Source organism: Cryptomeria japonica, chromosome 11 (genome assembly GCF_030272615.1).
Source record: "Cryptomeria japonica chromosome 11, Sugi_1.0, whole genome shotgun sequence".
Lineage (NCBI taxonomy): Eukaryota > Viridiplantae > Streptophyta > Pinopsida > Cupressales > Cupressaceae > Cryptomeria > Cryptomeria japonica.
This window is the reverse complement of record NC_081415.1, coordinates 581,705,138-581,727,481: the sequence shown is the minus strand read 5'-3', so window position 1 is coordinate 581,727,481 and position 22,344 is coordinate 581,705,138. Positions and strand designations below refer to the sequence as shown.

The 22,344-nt window shown below is 34.7% G+C and overlaps 1 protein-coding gene across 1 annotated transcript in view; it reads right to left on the bottom strand.

Annotated features, from left to right (window-relative positions):
• Positions 1 to 22,344, bottom strand: part of LOC131072914 (anaphase-promoting complex subunit 1) — a 310,855-nt gene that overhangs the window by 169,942 nt on the left and 118,569 nt on the right. Inside the window, exons 16-17 of the mRNA XM_058009211.2 lie at positions 4,535 to 4,633; positions 3,989 to 4,129 (exon numbers count right to left, since the gene is read on the bottom strand). Of these exons, the coding sequence (XP_057865194.2) occupies positions 3,989 to 4,129; positions 4,535 to 4,633 (240 nt within the window). The remainder of the gene's footprint in view (positions 1 to 3,988; positions 4,130 to 4,534; positions 4,634 to 22,344) is intronic.

Sequence of the window (22,344 nt, the reverse complement as noted above, 5' to 3'; positions counted from 1 at the left end):
GCAATCAATTGTGAATGGATATGTGGCACCATCTTCTCCACTGACAAAGCAAGCCAAAAAGAGGTCAAGTGAAAATAATACTAAAGCAATGAATACAATTCTATGTGACCTATCTGAATCCTAATTTGTCAGCGTTATGCAATGCACATCACCAAAAGAAATGTAGGACAAGCTTCAAAAAACCTATTAAGGAGATGATGAAGTGAAGAAGGCCAAGCTCCAAACCCACAGGAGACGATTTGAAAGTTTGAAGATGAAGGGCAAGAGAAAAAAATGCAAGCTATCTACTTTGTGTGGATCAAATTGTCAACACTATCCATGGTCTTACAGAGAAGATTGAGGATGGAACAATCGTGCAAAAGGTATTAAGCTCTCTCCCCATGTGATTTGATGCAAGAGTTTCTACCATTTAATAAATGAAGGATCTAGACACTTTGAAGATGGACAAGTTGCATGGGATCCTCACAACATATGAAATGAGAATTGAGAAGGAGAAGAGATAAAAGCTAGAAGCCACTTTCAAAGCATCTAAGAAGATGAAGAAGAAACAACCCAAATCAAGTGAAAATTCAAGTGATGAAGAAGAAACTCACTTTGTGAGGAAGCTCAAGAAAGGATCTAGCAAGCACCAAGGTAAGTATACTCTTAAATGCTTTTGTTCTAGTAATATAGTTCATTTTTGCTACTAAGATTTATAGGCTTAGAGTGAAAGTAGTGAAGACGAAGAAAACTATAGCAAAAGGAAATGAAGGAAACATCAACATAACAAGACAAAGTCCACATTAGGGAAGCATGAAAAGAAGAATAACCTCTAAAAGCATAAGAAAAGCCTCTACATCTAAGAAGATAATAGCTCATCTAAAGAAAGCGATGGAAGCTTCTTTGACAGTGGTCGACAAGAGATTCTATTCATGGAAATGGAAACAAGAGATGATGCCTCCGGATGTAAAAACAAAGAAAAAGAAGCAAAGTTAGAAGGGCAAGAGAAGGGGATGTTGTAGTAGATTTGCGGGAAGAACTTATTTGTGCTACAGACGAAATCAAGAAGCTCAAGAATAATTCAAAGCTAAAACTACAAATTCAAGAGGATGATGAGTCTAAGGCAAAGCTATCTCAAAATCTTTGAATCGGAAAGGATGATCATGGATCTAAAGATTCAAATTGAGGAAGCAAAAAGAATTGAAGAAATTGTAAAAGATTAGAAAGGGACAGGAATTGGATTGTGAGAAATTAGAGCTCGAAATTGTTTCCCTAAGGAATGACTTGGAGAAATATGGTGATCAATTAAATCGAAGCATAAAGTTTGAAAAGAACGCCAGAATACTAGAGGAAATTATCAACTCCCAAAGATCACCTTTAATCAATACTAGTCTTGGCTTTGAGGAAAATCAAAAGACAACCAAAGATGACGCAAGTTCTAAGGCCATAGAACTATGAAAGAAGATGAATGAAGAAAAGTCTAAAGGTTATGCCACTACACTCAAGAACTCTATCAATAGTAGCACCAAGAAGGAAAGAGGTAATATCTCACAAAAGAATAACATTCCTTGCAAAGACAACCATGAGAGATTCAAAAGATCATTCCCACCAAGGCATTCTCATATGTCCAAGTTCCAACATTCCTTCCTTGGCTATTACTTCTTTTGCTATTAGTTTGACCATAAAGCAGTGGATTGTAGAATTCATACAAGGAATGATTTTCGTTTCTCCAAGAGGAACTATAATTCATTTGCCCCTGTAATGGAATACAACATCATATGCCACAAGTGCAACAACTACAAACCTGTAACATGTTTTTGTACATGCTATTATGGAACTTCTAAGACAAAACAAAAAAGAGGATGTTTGTGACAAGCAAAAGAAGGAACACACTAAAGTTTGGAAGAAGCGAGAGCAAAAAATGAAGGAAAGATCCAAGCTTGTACAAATTTCCCTACATTCTGAAAATTAGAAATACAAATGATATGTTGGTAGTGGATGCTCAAGCCACATGACAGGTGATAAGAGCAAATTCCTCACCATGAAGAAAGTGAATGAACGGACAATGAAATTTGGGGACAGCGCTATATCAAATATAAAAGGAAAAGGTAATCTTAATTTGGATAATTGAAAAACAAAAAATGAGAATGTTCTATATATTGAAGGATTGAAGCATAATCTCATAAGTGTCAATCAAATGTGTGACCAAGGGCACACTCTCAAATTTCATTTTGAAGGAGGTAAAATCAAAAAGGAAGGGAAATTGATAGCAAATGCAATTAAACAGCCAATAATCTCTACATCCTTAATGAAATCAAATGCCTAAGACCTGATAGAGAAGGAGATTTCACTTCAAATGAATTTGAAGAATTCTATGATCATGAAATAAGAAGACAATATTCAACCACAAGAACTCCACAGGAAAATGAAGATATTGAGGGGAAAAATACAACAGTTCAAAAAATGGCAACAACCATATTAAATGAGTCCAAACTATCCAATACTTTTTGGAGAGAAGCGGTTCATACAACACTACATTTTGAACTAAGCACAAATCAAGGTGAACAACAATAAAACACCGAATGGACTTTGGAAGGGAAGACCTCCATCAATGAAGTATTTCAAGCTATTTGAGAGCAAGTGCCATATAAGAAAAGACAATCAAGACTTGAGAAAGTATGATTATACATGTGATGAAGGTATCTTTCTTGGATATTCCACAAGGAGGAAAGCCTAAAAAAAAATTTCATAAAAAACTGCACAAAATTGTTGAAAGTGCAACTATGAGAGTTGATAAAGAAAGGCATCACAAGGAAACGGTTCAAGAAGTTGATCATCAAGAAAAAGGAAACAGCAAAAAACAGGAAGTAGAAGAAGAAATTGAAACTGGAGAAGTTGAGCAAAGAGAACCAAAGACACCATCAAGAGAGCCATCCAAGACTCCATCAAATGTTGTCCAAAATAATTATCTAAAGACTACAGAACATATGAACCTGTGCTTCCTCTCCAAGATAGAACTGAAGAACTTTACAGAATCAAGTGAAAACAAGCATTGGATAAAGGCTATGGAGAATCAGATTGAGAAGAATAAAACTTGGGAACTTGTCCCAAGACCTAAGGATAAGAATGTGATTGGCACTAAGTCGGTATTTAGGAAAAAGCTAAATGAGGATGGCCAAGTTGTGGGAAACAAGGCAAGATTAGTATGTAAAAGATATGCTCAAGTCGAAGGAATTGATTTCAAAGAAACATTTGGCCATGTTGCTCATTTAGAAGCTATAAGGATGATTTCAGCCCTTGCCAATTTTAAGAATTTCAAAGTCTACCAAATGGATGTGAAATCAACCTTTCTAAATGGAAGCATGGAGGAAGAAGTGTATGTTTGCAAGCTAAAGAAGGCAATTTATGGGCTAAAACAAGGCCTGCAAACTTGGTATTCAAGACTAGACAAGTATCTTCAACAAGAAGGTTTCAAAAGAGGAATTACGAATAGCAATCTTTATATCAAAGATGAAGGAGATGACCTATTGATTGTTGTAGTTTATGTTGATGATATTCATACAATCTCATCTATACACCAATGATAATATGCTTAGACAACAAAACCCTTCTTGACATGACTTTGACATCAATGACAACTTCGCCTTTGTAAATTTGACATCAATGGCAACATTTCCAACAGGTTAACGGTTAAAACTAAACTGATTTCCAAGAAAATGCTACCCAAAAAATTTGTTAATAGCCATATGGTTCTCAGGTCACATAGGAAAAATGATTGTATGGTACTGAGTTGTGTTTCATGCTTTTATTTTTTGTCCTATTAGCCTTGCACAAGTTTTCAGTGGGAAGTAGCATGAATGTTGTTCTTGTTGGCCTGCAAATCCATAACATTTCCCCAGTATTACCATATAAAAATAAATCGAAAAAGATCATTCCATTTATATTTAAAATAAGTATCATGTAATAGTTAATGTAATACAAACAAGACCTATAGAAAGAAAAAACAAACCTGAGTAAGATATTCAAAAATATCACTCCGTGCTAAAATTCGTAAGTGCCCATGCAAACCCAAGGCCATAAGAAATCCTGCATGAGAAAAATTAGGTTCCTCGGGTTTGTTGTATGTTATCCATGTACGGGACATTCTTGCCTGCAGAATGCAATCCAAAGTTTGATAAGAAATTAAATCCATCTAGTTTTAAATAAAATTCTGCAATTTGTTTCTCAAGTTGAACTTGAATTTCCAAACAAACTTGAATCTGAACCTATGCAACACTGGCATTTAGAGATGCAATGAACATATGACCTCATGAACAAATGGCATCACTGAAAGAACAAACAGCAAGGTGATAGAATAAGACTTTCATAGTAAGGAATTGAAGATTAGAACTGCATAAAACATGCAAATTAACCAGAAAAAAAGCATAACATCAAGCTTCTTAAGCATAGCAGAAACTGCCCTCCTGAATTAATTCCTTCCATAATTTATCAGCACAAATGTGTTAGAGGAATGTTTTCATGTAATTACAAATTTATCAAACCATGTGTAGGGTACCTGATGGGGTGCGATCCTTAAACCTGCAGCCACACCATTGTGAAACTCGGACCAAGAAATGATATCTCCTATGTTTCCAGTTGGGTTAGACAGGTGCACCTGCAGCATATAAATGATATATTTTTATACACCAAAATGGACAAATCGCACAAATTTGCTAACAAATATCTAAAAGAGTCAAGTCACTTGCATAAAATAGAAATTGAAAATTACCCAGAAAAAAAAGAGCATCAAAGCAATCTTACCGAAGGAACTATGAAACAAACTCGATAAATAAAACTTTCATTTTCACATAATTTAAATAGGAAGGCTATTCACCCACCCTATGTGTTACTATAAGATTGTAAATTGTTCATTTATTCATTCCACACAATTCTTATAAAAGATATTTTGGTCATCTATATCAACATTCTCAACCACAACAGTTCTCAAAATACACCATTTTTAGCACAGAATACATGCATACATACATACATACATACATATTCACTATGAAACCAACTTAATAAATAAAACTTTCATTTTCACATAATTTGAGTAGGAAGGCTATTCACCCATCCCATGTGTTCATATAATATTCTAAATTGTTCTGTATTTCCATTCTACACAATTCTTCTTGTAAAAGATATTTTGGTCATCTATATCAGCATTTTGTTGAAATTATGTAGCAACAGTCGGATGACTCTAATCGTTCAAATGTCTAATTGGCCTAACGGCCTTAGACATTTGTGTGATTCTTCCTTATTCCTATCCTTCACTGCAAATTAGCATTCTGATCACAAATTAGAATATTGTATGATAATCGATTTCATCATTGTGATGACAATCAGATTCTACATATAATCGATCATATGTATAATCAGTAATAATTTTATATTACTGATTATAAATAGCATCGAGTGTATTATATACCGATCTGTGTATATCCAATGATTAAATATTGTCGTCATAATCTATTATCGGTTTCACTAATTGTTAATGGATTGACTATGCTTATTAATCGGTTTAGTTTACCAATTGTGTTTGCATGTAATCCCGATTATACAATCGTTTTTGACTGTTTGTTATATGTTGGTGATTATTGGTTAGCATGCCTCCACATAGGAGTCACGACTCTATGTAGAACCGACATGGTTCCACATAGAGTCGTGACTCTATGTTAATTGCTATGCTTATAAATCATTGACTATCACATTAAGTCGATGATACATATACAGCGAACAAACAAATCATAGTACACGGTCAACATAAAGGAGTCGATACTGATATATTTCTGTGCGAAGGCAATATCATTCAATATATATAGTGAAACGATCTGCATTTCATAAGTCTGTGATGCTGTTGGTGATTGACAGTACTTGACTAATATAATCGAACTATGGATAGTTCAATATATAGTGTAAACAACATTATAGTATATATATACTGCTGAGTATAATTCAACATTACATTGCAATCTAAAAATTGTCAAAGACATCAGTGATCCATTCTATATATATTCTACAAACTGAAATATATAAGAAGTTACAATGTTAGAATAAAACTAAGTGACTATAAAATTTTGAAAATTACCATATATATAAATCTGATCAAACTTTAACACATTCTTAACCACAACTGTTCTCAAAATACACCATTTTAAGCACAGAATACACACACACGCACACAAATATAATGTATATATATGTGTGTATACATACTATAATGTCCCCTTTTTAGTTCTTTCCTATTTCTGAGTGATTAGCCTATCATTTTGACCCTCGTAGGATAATAATTGTGGATAGAGGGTCTTCTGAGGCAGGGGCTTGGTTAATGGGAGGTTCTCGTCTTCTTCAGAATTCAGTATGTTCCAATTTGGTCTTTGTTTGGTTCAGATTGGAATTCGTTTGGGCTCCATATGCATTACTTACTATTTATAGTAAGTCGGAGTTACATAGAGAGGGACCCTTTCTATTTTTAGTAACGTGGTTGCACGTATAGAGGATTGAATGATTAACTTCCGAGTGCAGACGAAATTGAGAAATAATGTTTATTTGGGGAGTTATGATTATTTAAGTATTAATTAAGTGACCACTTTATTAATAATTAATTATAATAAGGCATGTAATGTTATATTATAAAATTATTAATATTTCATAAAGAAGGGGTCTTTGCATAATTAAAAAGGGGCCAATTGATTATTTAAGTGATGTGCCTAGGCCAAGGGGGTGAAATTAAGTTATAATGCCAACATTACAAAAGTTTAATGAGTTAAAAAAGTGCTTTTTTGGAGAAAGTCGACCCCCTCTTGGAAAGATATAAATATACATTGAAGAAGCCAATAAACTCATTCTAGATGCATTTGTTTCGAGAAAATTGATTGGATTTGGAGAGACCAAGGGTTTCTGCAAGTTTTCAGAGCTTTTTAGCATTCGAGTGTGTAGCTATTTCATTGTGACAGCTACCTGGGGTAGTGAAATATCTTTCGAGGGTTTCTTTTGAGTTGGCTGTAACCAGCAGTCAAATTTGTGAATATTGGAGGTCAACATTGTGCACAAATTGTGAGAATTCATAAGGGTTTTACCAGCAGATCAAAATTTTAAGAGTTAATCATTGGCATAGCATAATTTGTATCGGCTGCTACAGTACACGCTACAGTACTTTGGCAATTTGGTGGAAATATACACAAGGGTTTCACACCCGATTGAAGGGATTGTATGAGTTAAAGTTGTCAGCTCTTCACCAATTGAGGAGGCTTCGTAATCAGGTTCTTTCATAGTCACTTCATGCATTGCAGTGTTATTTTCTGAACGATGAATTGTTATATCAGACTTAAGGGAGCTGTTGTAGATGATCATTTTAAATCAGACTTGTGTAGCATTGGGAAATCATTGTAAGGAAAGTAGTCTAGGCTGCTCATTCTATGCTAGTATTGTAATGAGGTAGAACATCAATGAAAGGAAGGAGAGGTTGCATGATAAATGTTTGATGTAATGCCTATGGTTATAATCTTCATAGACAGCATAATAGATTGCATGCCAATTGTTTTAAGTAATGTCTAGTTGTTGTAGGTGCATATTTACAAGGTGTGGGTCATCTATATGCATTCATAAAGACAGAAAGAATTGCATTTACATTATGGTTCTTTGCCTACACATCTGAGTAACCATTTGACGGCATTTAAATCACATTTGACATCATTTCAAGCAATCTTTATCAGACTGAAACATAGAAACAGCAAGTAAAGGGGTTGTATTCAAAGTGTTTAACAAAATTCCTAAGTGTTTAAAAATGAAAATTTAAGTCAGAACCGGCAGGGGTTCTTACACATACATACGTACATATATATATACACACAAACACATTATAATAGACAGATGTGTGTGTGTATAAACATATACATGCATACACACATGCATGCATATGCATATATGTACATAATGTACATATTTATGTATATACTATATACATATCTATGCATATATACATACATATAGATATACATATATGTATATATGAACATATACAAATGTATATTTATATATTTTTGTATATATACACATATATACATAAATATGTGTTTGTATATGTATATACACACACATATATATGTAATACATGTTATATATATACAAATATATATGTGTGTATATATGTACATGCATATATATACACACATACAAACATATATATATTACACATCTATGAATATATGTGTGTATGAGCATTACAAGTGTATATGTGTATGTGTATGTATGTATGTATGTATGTATGTATGCATATACATACAAAGATACATACACACATATAGACATGATACACACACACACACACACGTGTGTATACATATACAATGTAATACACACATACGCACGTGTATGTATGTATTACATTTGTGTATGTATGTGTATGGATACATACATACATACCAGTGAACTTGTATATGTGTATATATGTATGTATATGTGTGTATATATACATATTATTTGTATATATAGTATATACACACAAATACACATACATGTATATTATATACATAAACTGAATAAATATATATATGTGTGTATATACAAATATGTGTGTGTGTGTATATATATACATTTACATACATACATGTGTGTGTGTGTGTATATATACACACACACACATATATATATATATACATATATACATACATATATGTATATGTATATGTATGTTTATATATACATATACAAATATGTGTGTGTGTGTGTGTGTGTGTGTGTGTATACACACACATACTTTCTTGCTTTATCTTCCTCCCACCCTGGAACTATTGCTTCCCACCAATCCTGATAATATTGTAATGTCCCCACTTTGAAATAGAATTTATTGACAAATAATAATAAAATTAAAATTCACAAGAATAAAAATGAAATTAAAATTAAAATATAAAAGAATATAAATAAATATAAATTTAATTAAGATAATGAATGATCAAAAGACATGGTATGTAAAGTTGTGACTCCCTCAAATATGAGATATAAAAGGGAGAAGAGTACCTCATTTGAGAGGGGATAAACTGGGAATCAGAAGTGAAGAGCTGATTTAGATAAGTGCAGATCTGATTGTGGAAGGTTGTGTCCCTTTCAAAGGGCAGAAATAATGAAGAGTTGCACTCTTTCAAAGGGTGCTAATGGTAAAATAGTGTGTCTATTGCCAAAGGGCATACATGATGAAGAGGTGTGACCTCTCCCTCGCATTGAGAGATATAAAGGAAAGGAATCAAAAGCATCTAGTGGCATCATCATCAATCAGATCAAAACAGAACTGTTGTTAAGTTATAGGCACAAACAATAATGTTGTCTAGCAATTATTAATGATATTAATTGATTCCTATTATTTATATTCTAAATTATCTAGTGATTACTATTATTAACTGATTTTTATTATTAATGTATTCACATTAAAACATTTATTAATATTCATGATTTAAGAAAGGTTTTCGTGGTTGAGAAAAGCGATGAAGGAAAGGCAACGACCTTTCAAAGGGATCGCTCGCTCTATAAAAGACGTGACCATTGATGGTGGTCTTACCACCACGATAAGGAGGTTAAAACCAGAAAAGAACAGCCTTTGATTCCAAAGCACTTCATAAATAGTCATCCAAGAAATGAACTGAACATAATTGAGTACAGATGCTTGAGCACACTTAAGCTAACAACACCCTTCTCACAAATGGGATCCACCAAAGGAAACCTAAACTAAACGACAACTACTCGAAGCAGACAGAAAGAAAACCTAAACTAAACACGAACAAAAGTTTCGAATGAGCAATACTCACAAGACCTAAATAAATACAACTCCTAACATGATTTCTCGGGATGTGCAAGAGCAATATGACATCAGTCATGGTTCAAAGCCTTGCAAATTCATCGTTAAACTCGGAAAAGTATTCTTCCATGATATTAAAATTCTTTCCATAACTCTTGGAAGATTGCACCGGTCTTGTGGAGTTGTCGCTGAGCTTGGCGAAGCAGAACTTGGTTAATGTGGACTTCGTCCATTGGAGCACTATCCATTGATATCATTGTCCTTACGAGTAGAAAAGATTCTCTAACCCTTTCCCCTTTAATTTTAGTTCATTTCAATTATGTTCGTTCGAAAAAGAAGCATCACGATATTGCAATATCCGATGAAGAAGTTCCAGCCAGCATTGCAGAAGAAGTGAAGAATGATTCAAACGTAAATCCCTTTGTGTTACCAGCATACATGAAGCCAAACTAGCTCATACCCAACATAAAGTCGCACGTTCGGAGTAGGAACATTGGAATCACTAGTATGATCTTACACAATCTTAGCATACACGGTATTTTGCTTAAGAGAGGATAGAGTGTCCTTTGGATAGTGTTGGTGTGGTCATAAAACATCGTTAACACAACTCTCGTGAACTCAAAAGGCTGGTCTCCTTCCTATTCACAAGACACCACACAAATCCATGAGATGATTTCACAGGGAATTTGCTAGACTATTACAATTAGACGCATCTTGAAGAAATAAATAAATGTATTCTCAAATGGCTGCTAAAATCATATAAATCAAAGGTTTACATTTTCAAGACTTAACCACCATAAACAACAACTTGCCTTTTTTGGCAAAATCTCAGAGAAAAGACTTGGGGGATTGTTTAAATTCGATGACCCCATTTTTCTGCAAATTTTGGATGTGCTGCTCGGTGAAGATTACATGAAGTCGGAGTTTCATTACAAAATGAACATGGACATTATCTCCATGGTGGTCATGTGGGGGTTGGTGCTTGGCATGAAGGAGGAAGTGGTGTGGGTGCTGCAAGCTTGTGTCCCAGACCATTACACATTTGGGATGACTTTTATTCTTGCAAGAGCAGAAGTAGGTAGAGGGTTGCGGCAACAGTTTGGAGAAGGCATGATGCAAGATGGACACGACTTAGAATTCAGCCCCTTCGTCCTTTGGAACGATGGAGTAGACTAAACCGCTCAAACGGAGGAGGCGCGTATGGCTGGGAGCCATTGAAGGACTTTATCTGTAAAATGGAAGTGGAGCAATGGATGGCGAGGGAGGCGAAGAAGGAAGTTGAAAAGAAAATGAAATTTGAACCTGAAGACTTTTTGGTTAATGGACTGGGTAAAAAGAAGAAAAAACTGTAAATTTGTCTCCATTTCTATTTGTCCTGTAGGTTTATAGATTCAGGGCCTGATTTTTCAATGGCTTTTGTATAGAGTAATGGTGGCAATAAAGCCACATTTTGGTAATTTTCATATAGTTTAATGGGTGCAGGAAAATGTTTGAATTTTTTTGTCTATAGAATGTAGCTTCTGCAATAAAGCACCTTTTTGTTCAGGGAGAATAGGTAGAAGAAGTGTTTGTCTGTGTTCAGAGACTTGATGCAGGGGTTAATCCTTGATTTTGCTATCTTTTATGTATTTGACTCAGATCATATTAACAAAATACTCTTGATTACCGATCACAGAAAAAAGACTTAAGCACCATAACAATATCAATCACACAAGATCTAATAATAATGCAACACAAGAACACAAGATTTACATAGAAACCCTTTTTGGAGAAAACCACAGCAAAATATTTCTTATATAGAACTCTCATAAATGTCGTAGGTATCACTTTGAATAGAGATGGCCATCTAAATAGACATGACCTTTTGTTAAGAAATCTTTATGCTTAATCACTGCCTTTCTAACACATTAAATTCTGCCTTTTAATTCCTTAGTTGCTGCCCACCATTTTGCTGCTTCTCCTTTTAAACTTTGAAGTAACCTTGCGCATTACTTTATTGCAAAGTGAAAAATCTATTCCATTTATCTATAAAAAATGATATTTAAGGCAGTTGACACCTCCAATCATCTCTATCCAACAATAATTAAATACTTCTACGAGTGTGTCTCTATGGGGTCCAAGCAAAGTCCTACAGGATTGCCACTAACGCTATTGCTTCCCAATGCTAAGATATACCTTCTTCACAATTCTCGACAAGTTTCCACTAAAATCTTTTCTTAGAACTTTTAGGACTTTATTATTATTTTTTGTGTTTTCTAACAAGAAAAAGTTTAAATAGACAAACTCTAGTTCATATTTTTCTTTCGTCAATAGAATTCATGATATCATATTCAAACAATAATAATAAGGAAAATTATTCAATTCAAATAATACTTATATAATAATAAAAATCCAAGTACTAGGCGGCAATCGTTCGGGTGCAAAAAAAGTAAAGGATTTGGTCTACATACACTCCAAACTTTGTCTATTGTGACATAAGAAACCTAAATATAATGCGGGTGCAACAAGGAATTGGGATCTAGCGCCTAAGTGTGCTGATTTAGATGCTACAGTTGCACAACAGTTGTGGAACTTGACAAAGACGTAGCTAGTGGGAGTCACATTCCAATGGATTGTGGTTCAAATGATGTTGAATTTCAACCAAATGATGACCTTGGGCGTGTGTCATGTCCCCTCCTTGATCGTTATATATATCCTAAATGAAACAATTACTATTAATTAATATAATAATTAACAATGAATGATTATTTGAAATTTATTTATTAAATATTATTATTTAATTTATATTTATTAATATTTATTACTAATAATATTCTTGAAATATTCAAATAAAAATAAAATTAATCTTATATTATAAACATAATTTATATGTTATAAATTATAAACATAATTTATATGTTATAAATTATAAACATAATTTACATGTTCTTAATTGTAAACACAATTTATATATATAAAATAATAAATATATAATTTATATATTTAATATTGCTGATCAAGAAGATAGAATATCGCATGGGACAGCAAATTCATATGTACCGAAGCATCCATAAAATAATATATCGTATCAGGTATTAAATGACAAGAAATTAATTATCACACTAAGTAATGTTTACATCGAGCCAAAGGGTAGACTTAGCAAACAGCAAAGCATCCATGAGTCATTGTATCAGATAAGCAAGCATAATATCAACATTATCGCCATCCATTAAAGGAGTTGTCAATTATGTTAAGTTTTATCAAACGATCCCTTGGTTAATAAACATAAATGGTGATTAAGAAGAAGTTAGCAATTAGCACGAGGAAAGGTGCAATTTGTATCAAGAGGTATGTTTTACTAATTAATAAAAGTGGTGACTAAAAGTGGACTCTATTCATGAAAAGGTACGGTGAGGTATACAAGACATTGGAGTAGACTATTAAAAAGGGGGGAATAGATATTATCTAGCAGCCATCGATCAGATCTGTTATTAAGTTACAGGCAGTAACATCCTTGTTTTGGGTGGTATGCATGGGGATATGCTTATTAAGTATGCTTAATATATGAAGCCTGATAATGTTTTTACACAGAATTTAATAGTAATATTAATATATGAATATTATTAGTAATATTTATAGGCTGCAATAGGTATGACAGTCATATTTAATATCATATATACTGGTAGACCAGATCTGATGCATGTCAGATCTGTCTACCTTTACAGCCACTAGATAGACTAATAATTAGTGTTTCGGCAATGGTAGTGTTAATAGTTTATATAATAGGTAATATTATTTGATTCATTTATTAACGTATATATAGAGATATAATGTTTGATCAGACTAATAACAATATTCGATTGTAAAATCAGTATAATAGTGGAATTACTTTAAAATATTCCTGCCATTACTACCAGTAACTAAGGAGAGGTGATGGACTTGTTTCCAAGAGGGGCAGTCTAAATCCAGTCAATAGGTTGTTTCCCAAGAGAGGGTGGGGATCAGCAACCCGAGAACCTTGAGGACAGGGTCCAAAATGGGGTAAGGGCTTGGATCTGTAAACTTTGAAGGAAGCCTATTGAAATTGGTATCAAAGCGCTTGGCAACATAGTCATTCTCTTCCTCTTAGACTGGAGTAATGCAAAGGTTAAAAGTTATAATTGTTGAAGATAATCACCTTAAATTAATTGATGAACAATTTGCTTATCAATCAATCAAATCAATAGAATATGGAATGACACACATTTAATTATTTTTGCAGGGCCAGTTTCTTATTTTAACTAATCTAAGTCATATTGAAATAAGATTAATTATGATTAAACAGGGGACATTACAGCTTGCACTTGATGCTTCAAATGAAGATGAAAATTAAATCTCATATGGCTTGTAATTTGAGTTTTCATTGTGTCATGACATTTTGAGAATTGAAAGTTGAATATTATCATTTTTGCAAATTATGAATATGATATGACAATTACGATATTATGAATATTTATTCAAAATTATATAAATATATATATACACGGACATACCCATACCCATACCCATACCCAAGGAAAAAAAAAAATTATTGTACCTGCGATTACAAGTCCATACCCGTACCTGAATTGATAACTTAGCTTTTGAGACTCATGATTAGAAGCTTGGGGTTGTGGCTTCTCCTACCTAGTTATATCCACGTGCACACATCCACTCAAGGGGAGTATTTTATTGTCTTATTTGTTGTCCCTAGCCCTTTGTCAATGATGTCAAAGCAGGAGAACTTGCGGGTTTATTTCAGTTTTGTTGCAGAGTTTTGCAGTTGCTTTGTTTATGGTTTAGGGGGGAGTTTTGTTGTGAATTTCAGATGTTGATATAGATTCAAATTTGATTTTTCTTCTAGATTTCATTCTCATCAGCTTATTGTGTTGATACAGATCGAAAAGGTTGTTGGTTGGAGCTTTTGACATCAATGCCAATGGGGCAGATTGTTAAAGGTCTGTATATTTGTCATTGATGTCAAGAGATTCTAAAACCCTAAATTGATAATGACACTACAGATATTTTAACTAGTTGGTAGAATTTGGGTGTTATAGATTGATGTCAAGAGATTTTAAAACCCTATCTTCAATAGTTGCATCATCTCATGTTATTGAAGATTGTGTGTCTTGAATCTATTGGCTTTGTACCCTCTGATCTGACAGAAGCAACACACAGTAAACCATGTTAGTGTGCTAACCAACAAAACAATAAATTCTATATTCACTGTGATTTCAGATTATCAGTTGGATCAAATTTTACGTTACCATTATGTCTTCTGTATCTCGGACTGTATCTCCATGAAAGTCTCACAAACTAAGAATGCATGGCAAATGTGTCAGATGCAGTAATGAATGTACTTATGTTAGATTCAGTTGATAATTTGTTCCGACTGTCACACCTGATGTATTATTCATTAATACATTTTCCAATAACACATTGTTGGTAAAGACTGATCAGTTACAAAGAAGTTTGAGTCATTGTGAGGGGAGAAATTGTAACATACTATATTTTATCATCGATGTGAAGCCTGAGTATCTAAAGATTGGTTGAAAGAGGTTAGAACCAATCATTAACTGCAAATTGAATCAGTTATGATTAGTTGCATGGGCAGTTGGATAGTTATACAACTTCTCAAACTGCTTGGGTTCGGTTGTAACTGCTGAGCTGGTTGAAACTACATTCAATCTTGGAAATAGAGTGCAATATCTCCGATGCAGTTGTGTTGATTGTTGACTACTTTAGCAAAGTAAAAGGTGTGGCATTCATGATGAGTTTTGTATCAACCTGTATGAAGAATTCAGTTATGTAAAACCGGTGAGGTTCTGTGAGTATATTGTTGCCTACATTATCAAGAGAATCCTGAAATGAAACCAGTAATAAAGTTGCAGAGAGACATTATACAGAATGAACAATGAAGAAAATTAGATCGAATACAAGATGCTAAAAGTATGCAAAATTTGAGGTATATAGTACTTGTATCATTTATTTATTTTGGCAAATACAAATAGTGCTGCAAGTTTATGTTGATTAATTGATTCAAATGGTAAATAAGATCCGATAATGCAGTGGATTATCTGTTTAATGAAGTTGTGTTAAGTTGGTGTGAACAGGGCTTCTCTAAAAATTGCAGACTGTATATTGTTGATAATAGCTCTTGACAAGTTTGTCTGAATTTGTGGACAGGACCTCTAGGTTGCTGATAGTACTGAGTTTGTAAAGGTTCATCTGCAGACTACTATTGTTATGATATATAGAACATATCAAAACATCTGAAGGGTGGTTCTATTCGGTTTAGAATACTTTGTTTGTATATTTTCATAATTGTGAAACATAATATTGCAGATTGAAATCAGTAATAACTTATTTGTAACATTCTTACAGTTGGTTGAGTTGGTGCTCAGAGTCCAGACTGGAAAGTTTGTGACAATAAGAGTTGGTGCACTTAAGGCGTTTGATAAGGGGTTGGTGCCCTTGAACATTTTACATGTTATTTTTCTAGGGCAGGATTAGGACAGTAGATCCTAGCAGCACTTCTCACCATGGTTTTCCCATTATGGATTTTCCACGTATTTCATGTGTATTGGCTTCATTGTGCAGTCGCATCCCTTTCAGTTTCACTTTCAAGTTTCGCTAGGTTCATCAAAAGTTCTAATTGATTATGGATCTAAAATATAATCTACTACTGACTCACCCGCCCCCCCCCCCCGCATGGGTTAATCAAGTGGATCAAGAGGTAGAGGCAGTAGCCATGGCAAAAGAGGAGGTTAGAGCACGAGGAGATCCATTGGAGGAGGATAATGATGTGGATGTCATTGGGCCTGAGCTTGAGACACAAAAAGATATCATCACTACAACATCATCCGAGATCTATCTTAGGAGCACACAGGCAGGCCAGTGATAAAGCCTCCTCTAAGCAATAGACTTCTAGCTTTTATTTTGATATTTGTTTGGAACTTTTGGTGCCATGGATTTCATATTCCATGACTTTTGTAGACATTTGACACTATTTATATATCTAATGTGTTATTTCCTTCAACCAAAATTTGCATTTACTTATGAGATCAGTGTGTACTTGTGTATGTGTTCAATGTAGCTTCTATTTCATGAGATTATTGTGTATTTAATGTTTATTTATTAAAGGGTGCATAAAACAAGTTTTAAATCCTTAAAAATCTCTAAATTTCTTGAGTTCTTCAATTTGATGAGTCTTTGTCGAGTCTAGGTGTTGAACCTGAGACCGAGTCCGAGTCCAAAATCAGCTTGCCGAGGCTAAGGCGTGTCCAGGCCTTGTAACACTACTCCAATCACACGTCGCTTGCAAAGATATTTTCTAACCCAGAAAATATCTCAATAAGTTCTATAACAGTTCCATTGTATATAGTATAGTCCTTACCTCCCAAAATGAAACAACTCCATTATACATGGTATAGCCCTTACCTGCCAAAATGAAACAGCTCCAATTTAGAGACAATAGGTCTGGGTACCCTGTTGCAACCTCTTTCTCCTATCCTAGTGCATAAACACAAGGAGACCAATCATAGAGAGAAGAAGGTTGGCAAGATGAGGGGATAACGGAAAGGGAATACCTCACTGAGTAGACCACCTCATTTGGATGGCATGGGACACATGAGGCCAAGAGGGATGGTATATCCACTCTTGGGCCTAGGGTAGAGGGTCTAAGACACCCATCCAAGTCACATTCTCCCATGTTCTCCTATGGTTGAGCCCTCCAAGACATTTGGAATGTTTAATGGTTGAGTCGATAATTCTTCTACTGATTATGATAATCTGATTTACTGTTATGAGATGAATTCACTGATCTGGTTTACTGTTCTAATCTGATTTGTTGTTCTGATATGAATTCACTAATATGACTATTGTTTTGATACGAACTCACTAATTTGTTTACTAGGATTATTGTTGTAAGAAATTTTCCAATGTACTTGCAAGAATTTAGTCAGGTGAAAGGTGTTCTCTAAATCCACTTATTTATTCGGAAATCAAGAATTAGGGCAAAATTAGTGCATACCCAATTAGGGGAAGTTACAAATGGTATCAGAGCATGATTCTGCCAGCATGCAGGGCGAACCTACTTTGACAGTCATTCTCTTAAGGCCAACAGTGCATTCCTCTATGTGTGTTGAGTATGCTTGCTCCATGTGTATTGTATATGAATGCTTTTGTAATGTATGATTTGTGTTGCTTCAGATCTGATATGTTTTCAACATATGTGTTTTATATGTATGCTTTGTGACTTACGTGTATTTATATGTGTGCCTTGCAATTGATGTGTCTTCAGCATGTTTACTCCATGAGTACCTTTCAATCGTATACTTTATGCTTTACACATGTATGCTGCATGCTTTACGTGTCTTCAAGTGTGTGATTCATGCATTGCATGTATCTGTGCATATGATGCATGCGTTACATGTATTCAAGAGTGTGATTCATGTCTTATGTGTATTCGCGTGTATAATTCATGTCTTACATGTATTACATGTATGTTCATGTGTACCTTATGTGTATTCATGTGTACACTCCATGCTTTATGCCTCCTATGTATTCGTGTGTATGACTCATGCCTTGTGTGTATTCATGTGTATTACACGTATTCAAGCTTCATGTCTTAGTGTGTTGCTACATGCAAATTCTCCATGCCTTACATATGTCTATGCGTATTTATATGCTTGCTTCATGTCCAATGTGTCTTCAACATGAAAACTTATGGGTTTTTTGTATGTGTACCTTTCTCATGTATGTATCTTGTATGTATGCTTCATACTCTACGCTTAATTATGTGTTTGACCCATGTTTGTCATGTTTTCAGCATGCTTAATTCATGTGTGTGTGTCCCTTCCTTGAATATGTTTAGTTATCCCATGAGCATGTTTCACGAACACTTATAAATGTTTTAAGACCTATACTCTTACATCCCATCTAAAATGAGGTCCATGTTTTAGATCACTAAGGCCCTCCTTTCTGCAAACATGAGTCCCATACTCATAATAACATGGGAAGGACAACCTAGGGATTATTGAACATAATGATACTATGAAAACCTATAGGAAGGAAGAATGTGTGAGAGTACAATTGCTCAAACTGCAAAGTGATAGTGTAAGAACTCAATGAGTGTAGTAAGTAACCAATAAATCGTCATAAAAGGAGAAAGGAAAGATGTTAAGAATGTGATGAGACAATGATAATACTAGCCATGTTTAATTTACTCATGATACATTTAATCTCAATCTATCACCTAAGTTTACCGATATGTCAATATCCAACAATAACAATCTATGTGCATACAAACTGTATGGAAAAAAGGGGTGGTGACAGATTTCTGTAATCAGTGTTAAAAATTGAAATATTTTTCATTAATCACTTTTATTTGGTAACTACGATGTCAGCAATATTCACACTACCAATCGAAATTTCTCATTGCTTAATCACATTCCAATGTTAAGAGTTCAAGATACATACTTTAATTATTGACCCCAAGTATAGCTATTATTATTATCTTTCACATCATCATCTAGACCTATTTAATCAAGATCAAACATCTTTCACATTCTCAAATTTATAAAACCTTTATGCATTCTTAAAAATTTTATCTTGCCAATTGTCTTAATTATTGACTTGGACATTTTCACCCACCAACTTATAAAGCAAGAAATTTGGACATATCTATATTCTTCTCATTAACAGTCATAAGTGGTACTCAATATCTCTATGTTCCAAAAGCTCTTCTATTCTATAAACAGCACTTAACATTTCACAAACTACTTATAACACATTGCAAAACATCACTAAAATCATATTCAAAAATTGTACACAGCATGACTGAACATAGTCATCTGTCAATCAAGCTTCTACACAAATGTTATAGCATTTTACCCTCTCTCAAACAATAAGATTCAATCTTCCTTTTGTAAGGCATAGTCAGCATGATCATCTCACAAATGAGGTTATAGATGTGTGTGATGCTTCTAATCCTCATCTCAAGATATATAAGTTCTACCCTTGACATTAAGAGATATCTACATTATTGTGCCAACGTTGGACAACGTAAATCATCTCTCTACAGTTACAAAATGATTCATAAGAGAAACTTACGAACCTTACCAACTCTAGATCGCAACTATGGTGATATCAGAGTTGCACAGCAGAAGCTAAATGCACCTTAAACTCTAAGGGTTACAGATTCAATGAAACTAAGTTGCTTGAGGACATCCAATTTTGGGAAGGGCAGACTGTCATGCCTCTAACAAAAATAGAAATATTAACCTAGACATAACCAACAGAAAATTTGTCTTATTCATAAGACATCACAAATTTAAATCCATGCAAGGCAGCGAAGGAATAATACCTCTACTCATAGTTGGACTACTCGCGACTCGGCCAGACTCGCCAAGCCCTTGGGAAAAAAACTCGGGAAAAACTCAGCGAAAAACTTGGCAACTTAAAAACACGCTTAAACTTAATAAAAAATTCAAATTTTTTTGCAAAATTTAATGAGAAGATGCATCCAATGAGTCAATAAATGATAACACAAAAGAAACAAGCTGATTCTAGATATATTTAAATGCAAAGTCTCTACAAAATCGCATCCTCATGAGGAATGCTGATGGTTGGAAGCCTGAAAGCAGTATAGTAAATAGTTTTTGTAAAACCAAAAGTAAATACATCATTACAAAATAAAATTACAACTTCCTCTTCCCAGCTCTAGTAAAAACTTGGGGAGAGGTAGAACTAGAGGGTCTAGTCCTAGACGTCTACAGTGGGCGTGACTATGCCTCCTCGCTTGGTATGGCTGGCTCATCCTCCATCCTGGATGAAGCTATGTCTCCACCTGTTCTGGCACTAGCAATGAATCCTCATCCTCTTCCTCTTCTACTTCCTCATCAATGTCATCCAGCCCAAATCCACCCCCCTCCTCCTCCATAGCCTACCTCTTCAAATCAGTGATCTCACCCTCGAAAAACAATGGAGGCTGCTCCTGTGTTGTCCAATCACTGTAAGGATCTATATCATCCAAGTCAATTGGACCACCTTCTACTTCCTCTACCTTCCTTACGTGCAATCGAAGGTTATATTGCACGAAGACAAGGTCATTGACGCGTTTATGTGCTAACTTGCTCCTCTTCTTCATGTGGATTGCTTCAAACAACCTCCAATTGCACTCACAATTGGATGAACTGCAAGGCTAACATAAGACTTTGAAGGCAAAATTTTTTAGGTGGGGGGTGTTTCCACCCCAATTTTGCCACAAAACATCTGGAAAATAAAAAAAATTGAAAAGTTAGAAAGCAAAGAGAAAAGAGAAAACATAATTTATCAGTTTATCAATCACTTTAGATCCCAAAATCCAAATGGCAAATGTTATACCTGGGGTTTGAGTGGTTCTTCCTCTCCTAGCCAGCTCTGAAGAGAATAGCTTACCCCTTCCTCCCTCATAATTTTGGAGCTCACTCACAATGAGGTCTCTCTCCTCAACATCAGGTACCATCCTCTCAATGCATGTACTGAGGCCCTCCATGACTTCTCCATTCGAATCTGAGTAAGAACCCCCGAACCTAAAACGAGGGTTGAGGAAGTACCCTGCTACATGAATGGGTTGGTGGAGCTGATTGTTCCACCTCCTATCAACAATTTCCCAAATGGGATCAAATTTGAGTCTATCCCCCTTGTAGTAATTTTTGATAGACTCCTTAGCCCTATCCATGGCCTCATAAAGATATCCCATTGGGGTTTTATCCCCATCCACCAAGCGAAGAACTCAAACCAAGGGCTCTGACACCTACAATTGAAAAATACAAATTACAAAAAGATTAAATAATTTACACAAAGGGCTGCAGAGATTGTGAAGGCAACCAAAAAATTGATGATGGTGCGGTTCTTGGCATCTATCCACCCATCAGAAAGAATGTTGCAGCCATAATTTGCCCATTCAATTTTTTGTTCCTCCATCACTTCTCTTGCCCTAGAAACTGCATTTGCGAGCAACCTGTAAGAGCAAAGTGAAATTAGGTCTCAGTACACAATTTTGATTTAATAAACAAGAAATCTAAAAATAATTAAAAATGAAATCAAGTGGACTATGTAGTAATTTACTAAACTCCCACTCAAATCCTTGCGAGAAGGGGCCTTGTACCCGTTTCCTGAAACTATCATAGCAGTCACCAAATTCAGCCAATAAGGATTGTCCGCCGCATTGAATGGAATGTTGTTGAAGTACCAAAAATCAGCTGCTACAATGTCGGTTTTCTCATGTACCTCCCTATTCCATACAGTGGCCTCTAATGATGGTTGTGCTCCAGGTGTGTTCCTAGGCACAAAATAATCACCTATGGACCCTGATCGTGATGATGGAACAATGCCAAGTATCTACTAGAGGAAGCAGAAATGATGGCCGAGGTAGTGGTGGGTTTGCAGATACGTGGGCCACGCCGAGAGCCTACTATGCCCTCAAGTGTTTCTTGTTCCTCTTCAATGTCAACAAAAACACCTTGAGATTCAGCTATGGTTGATCTCATGGCTAG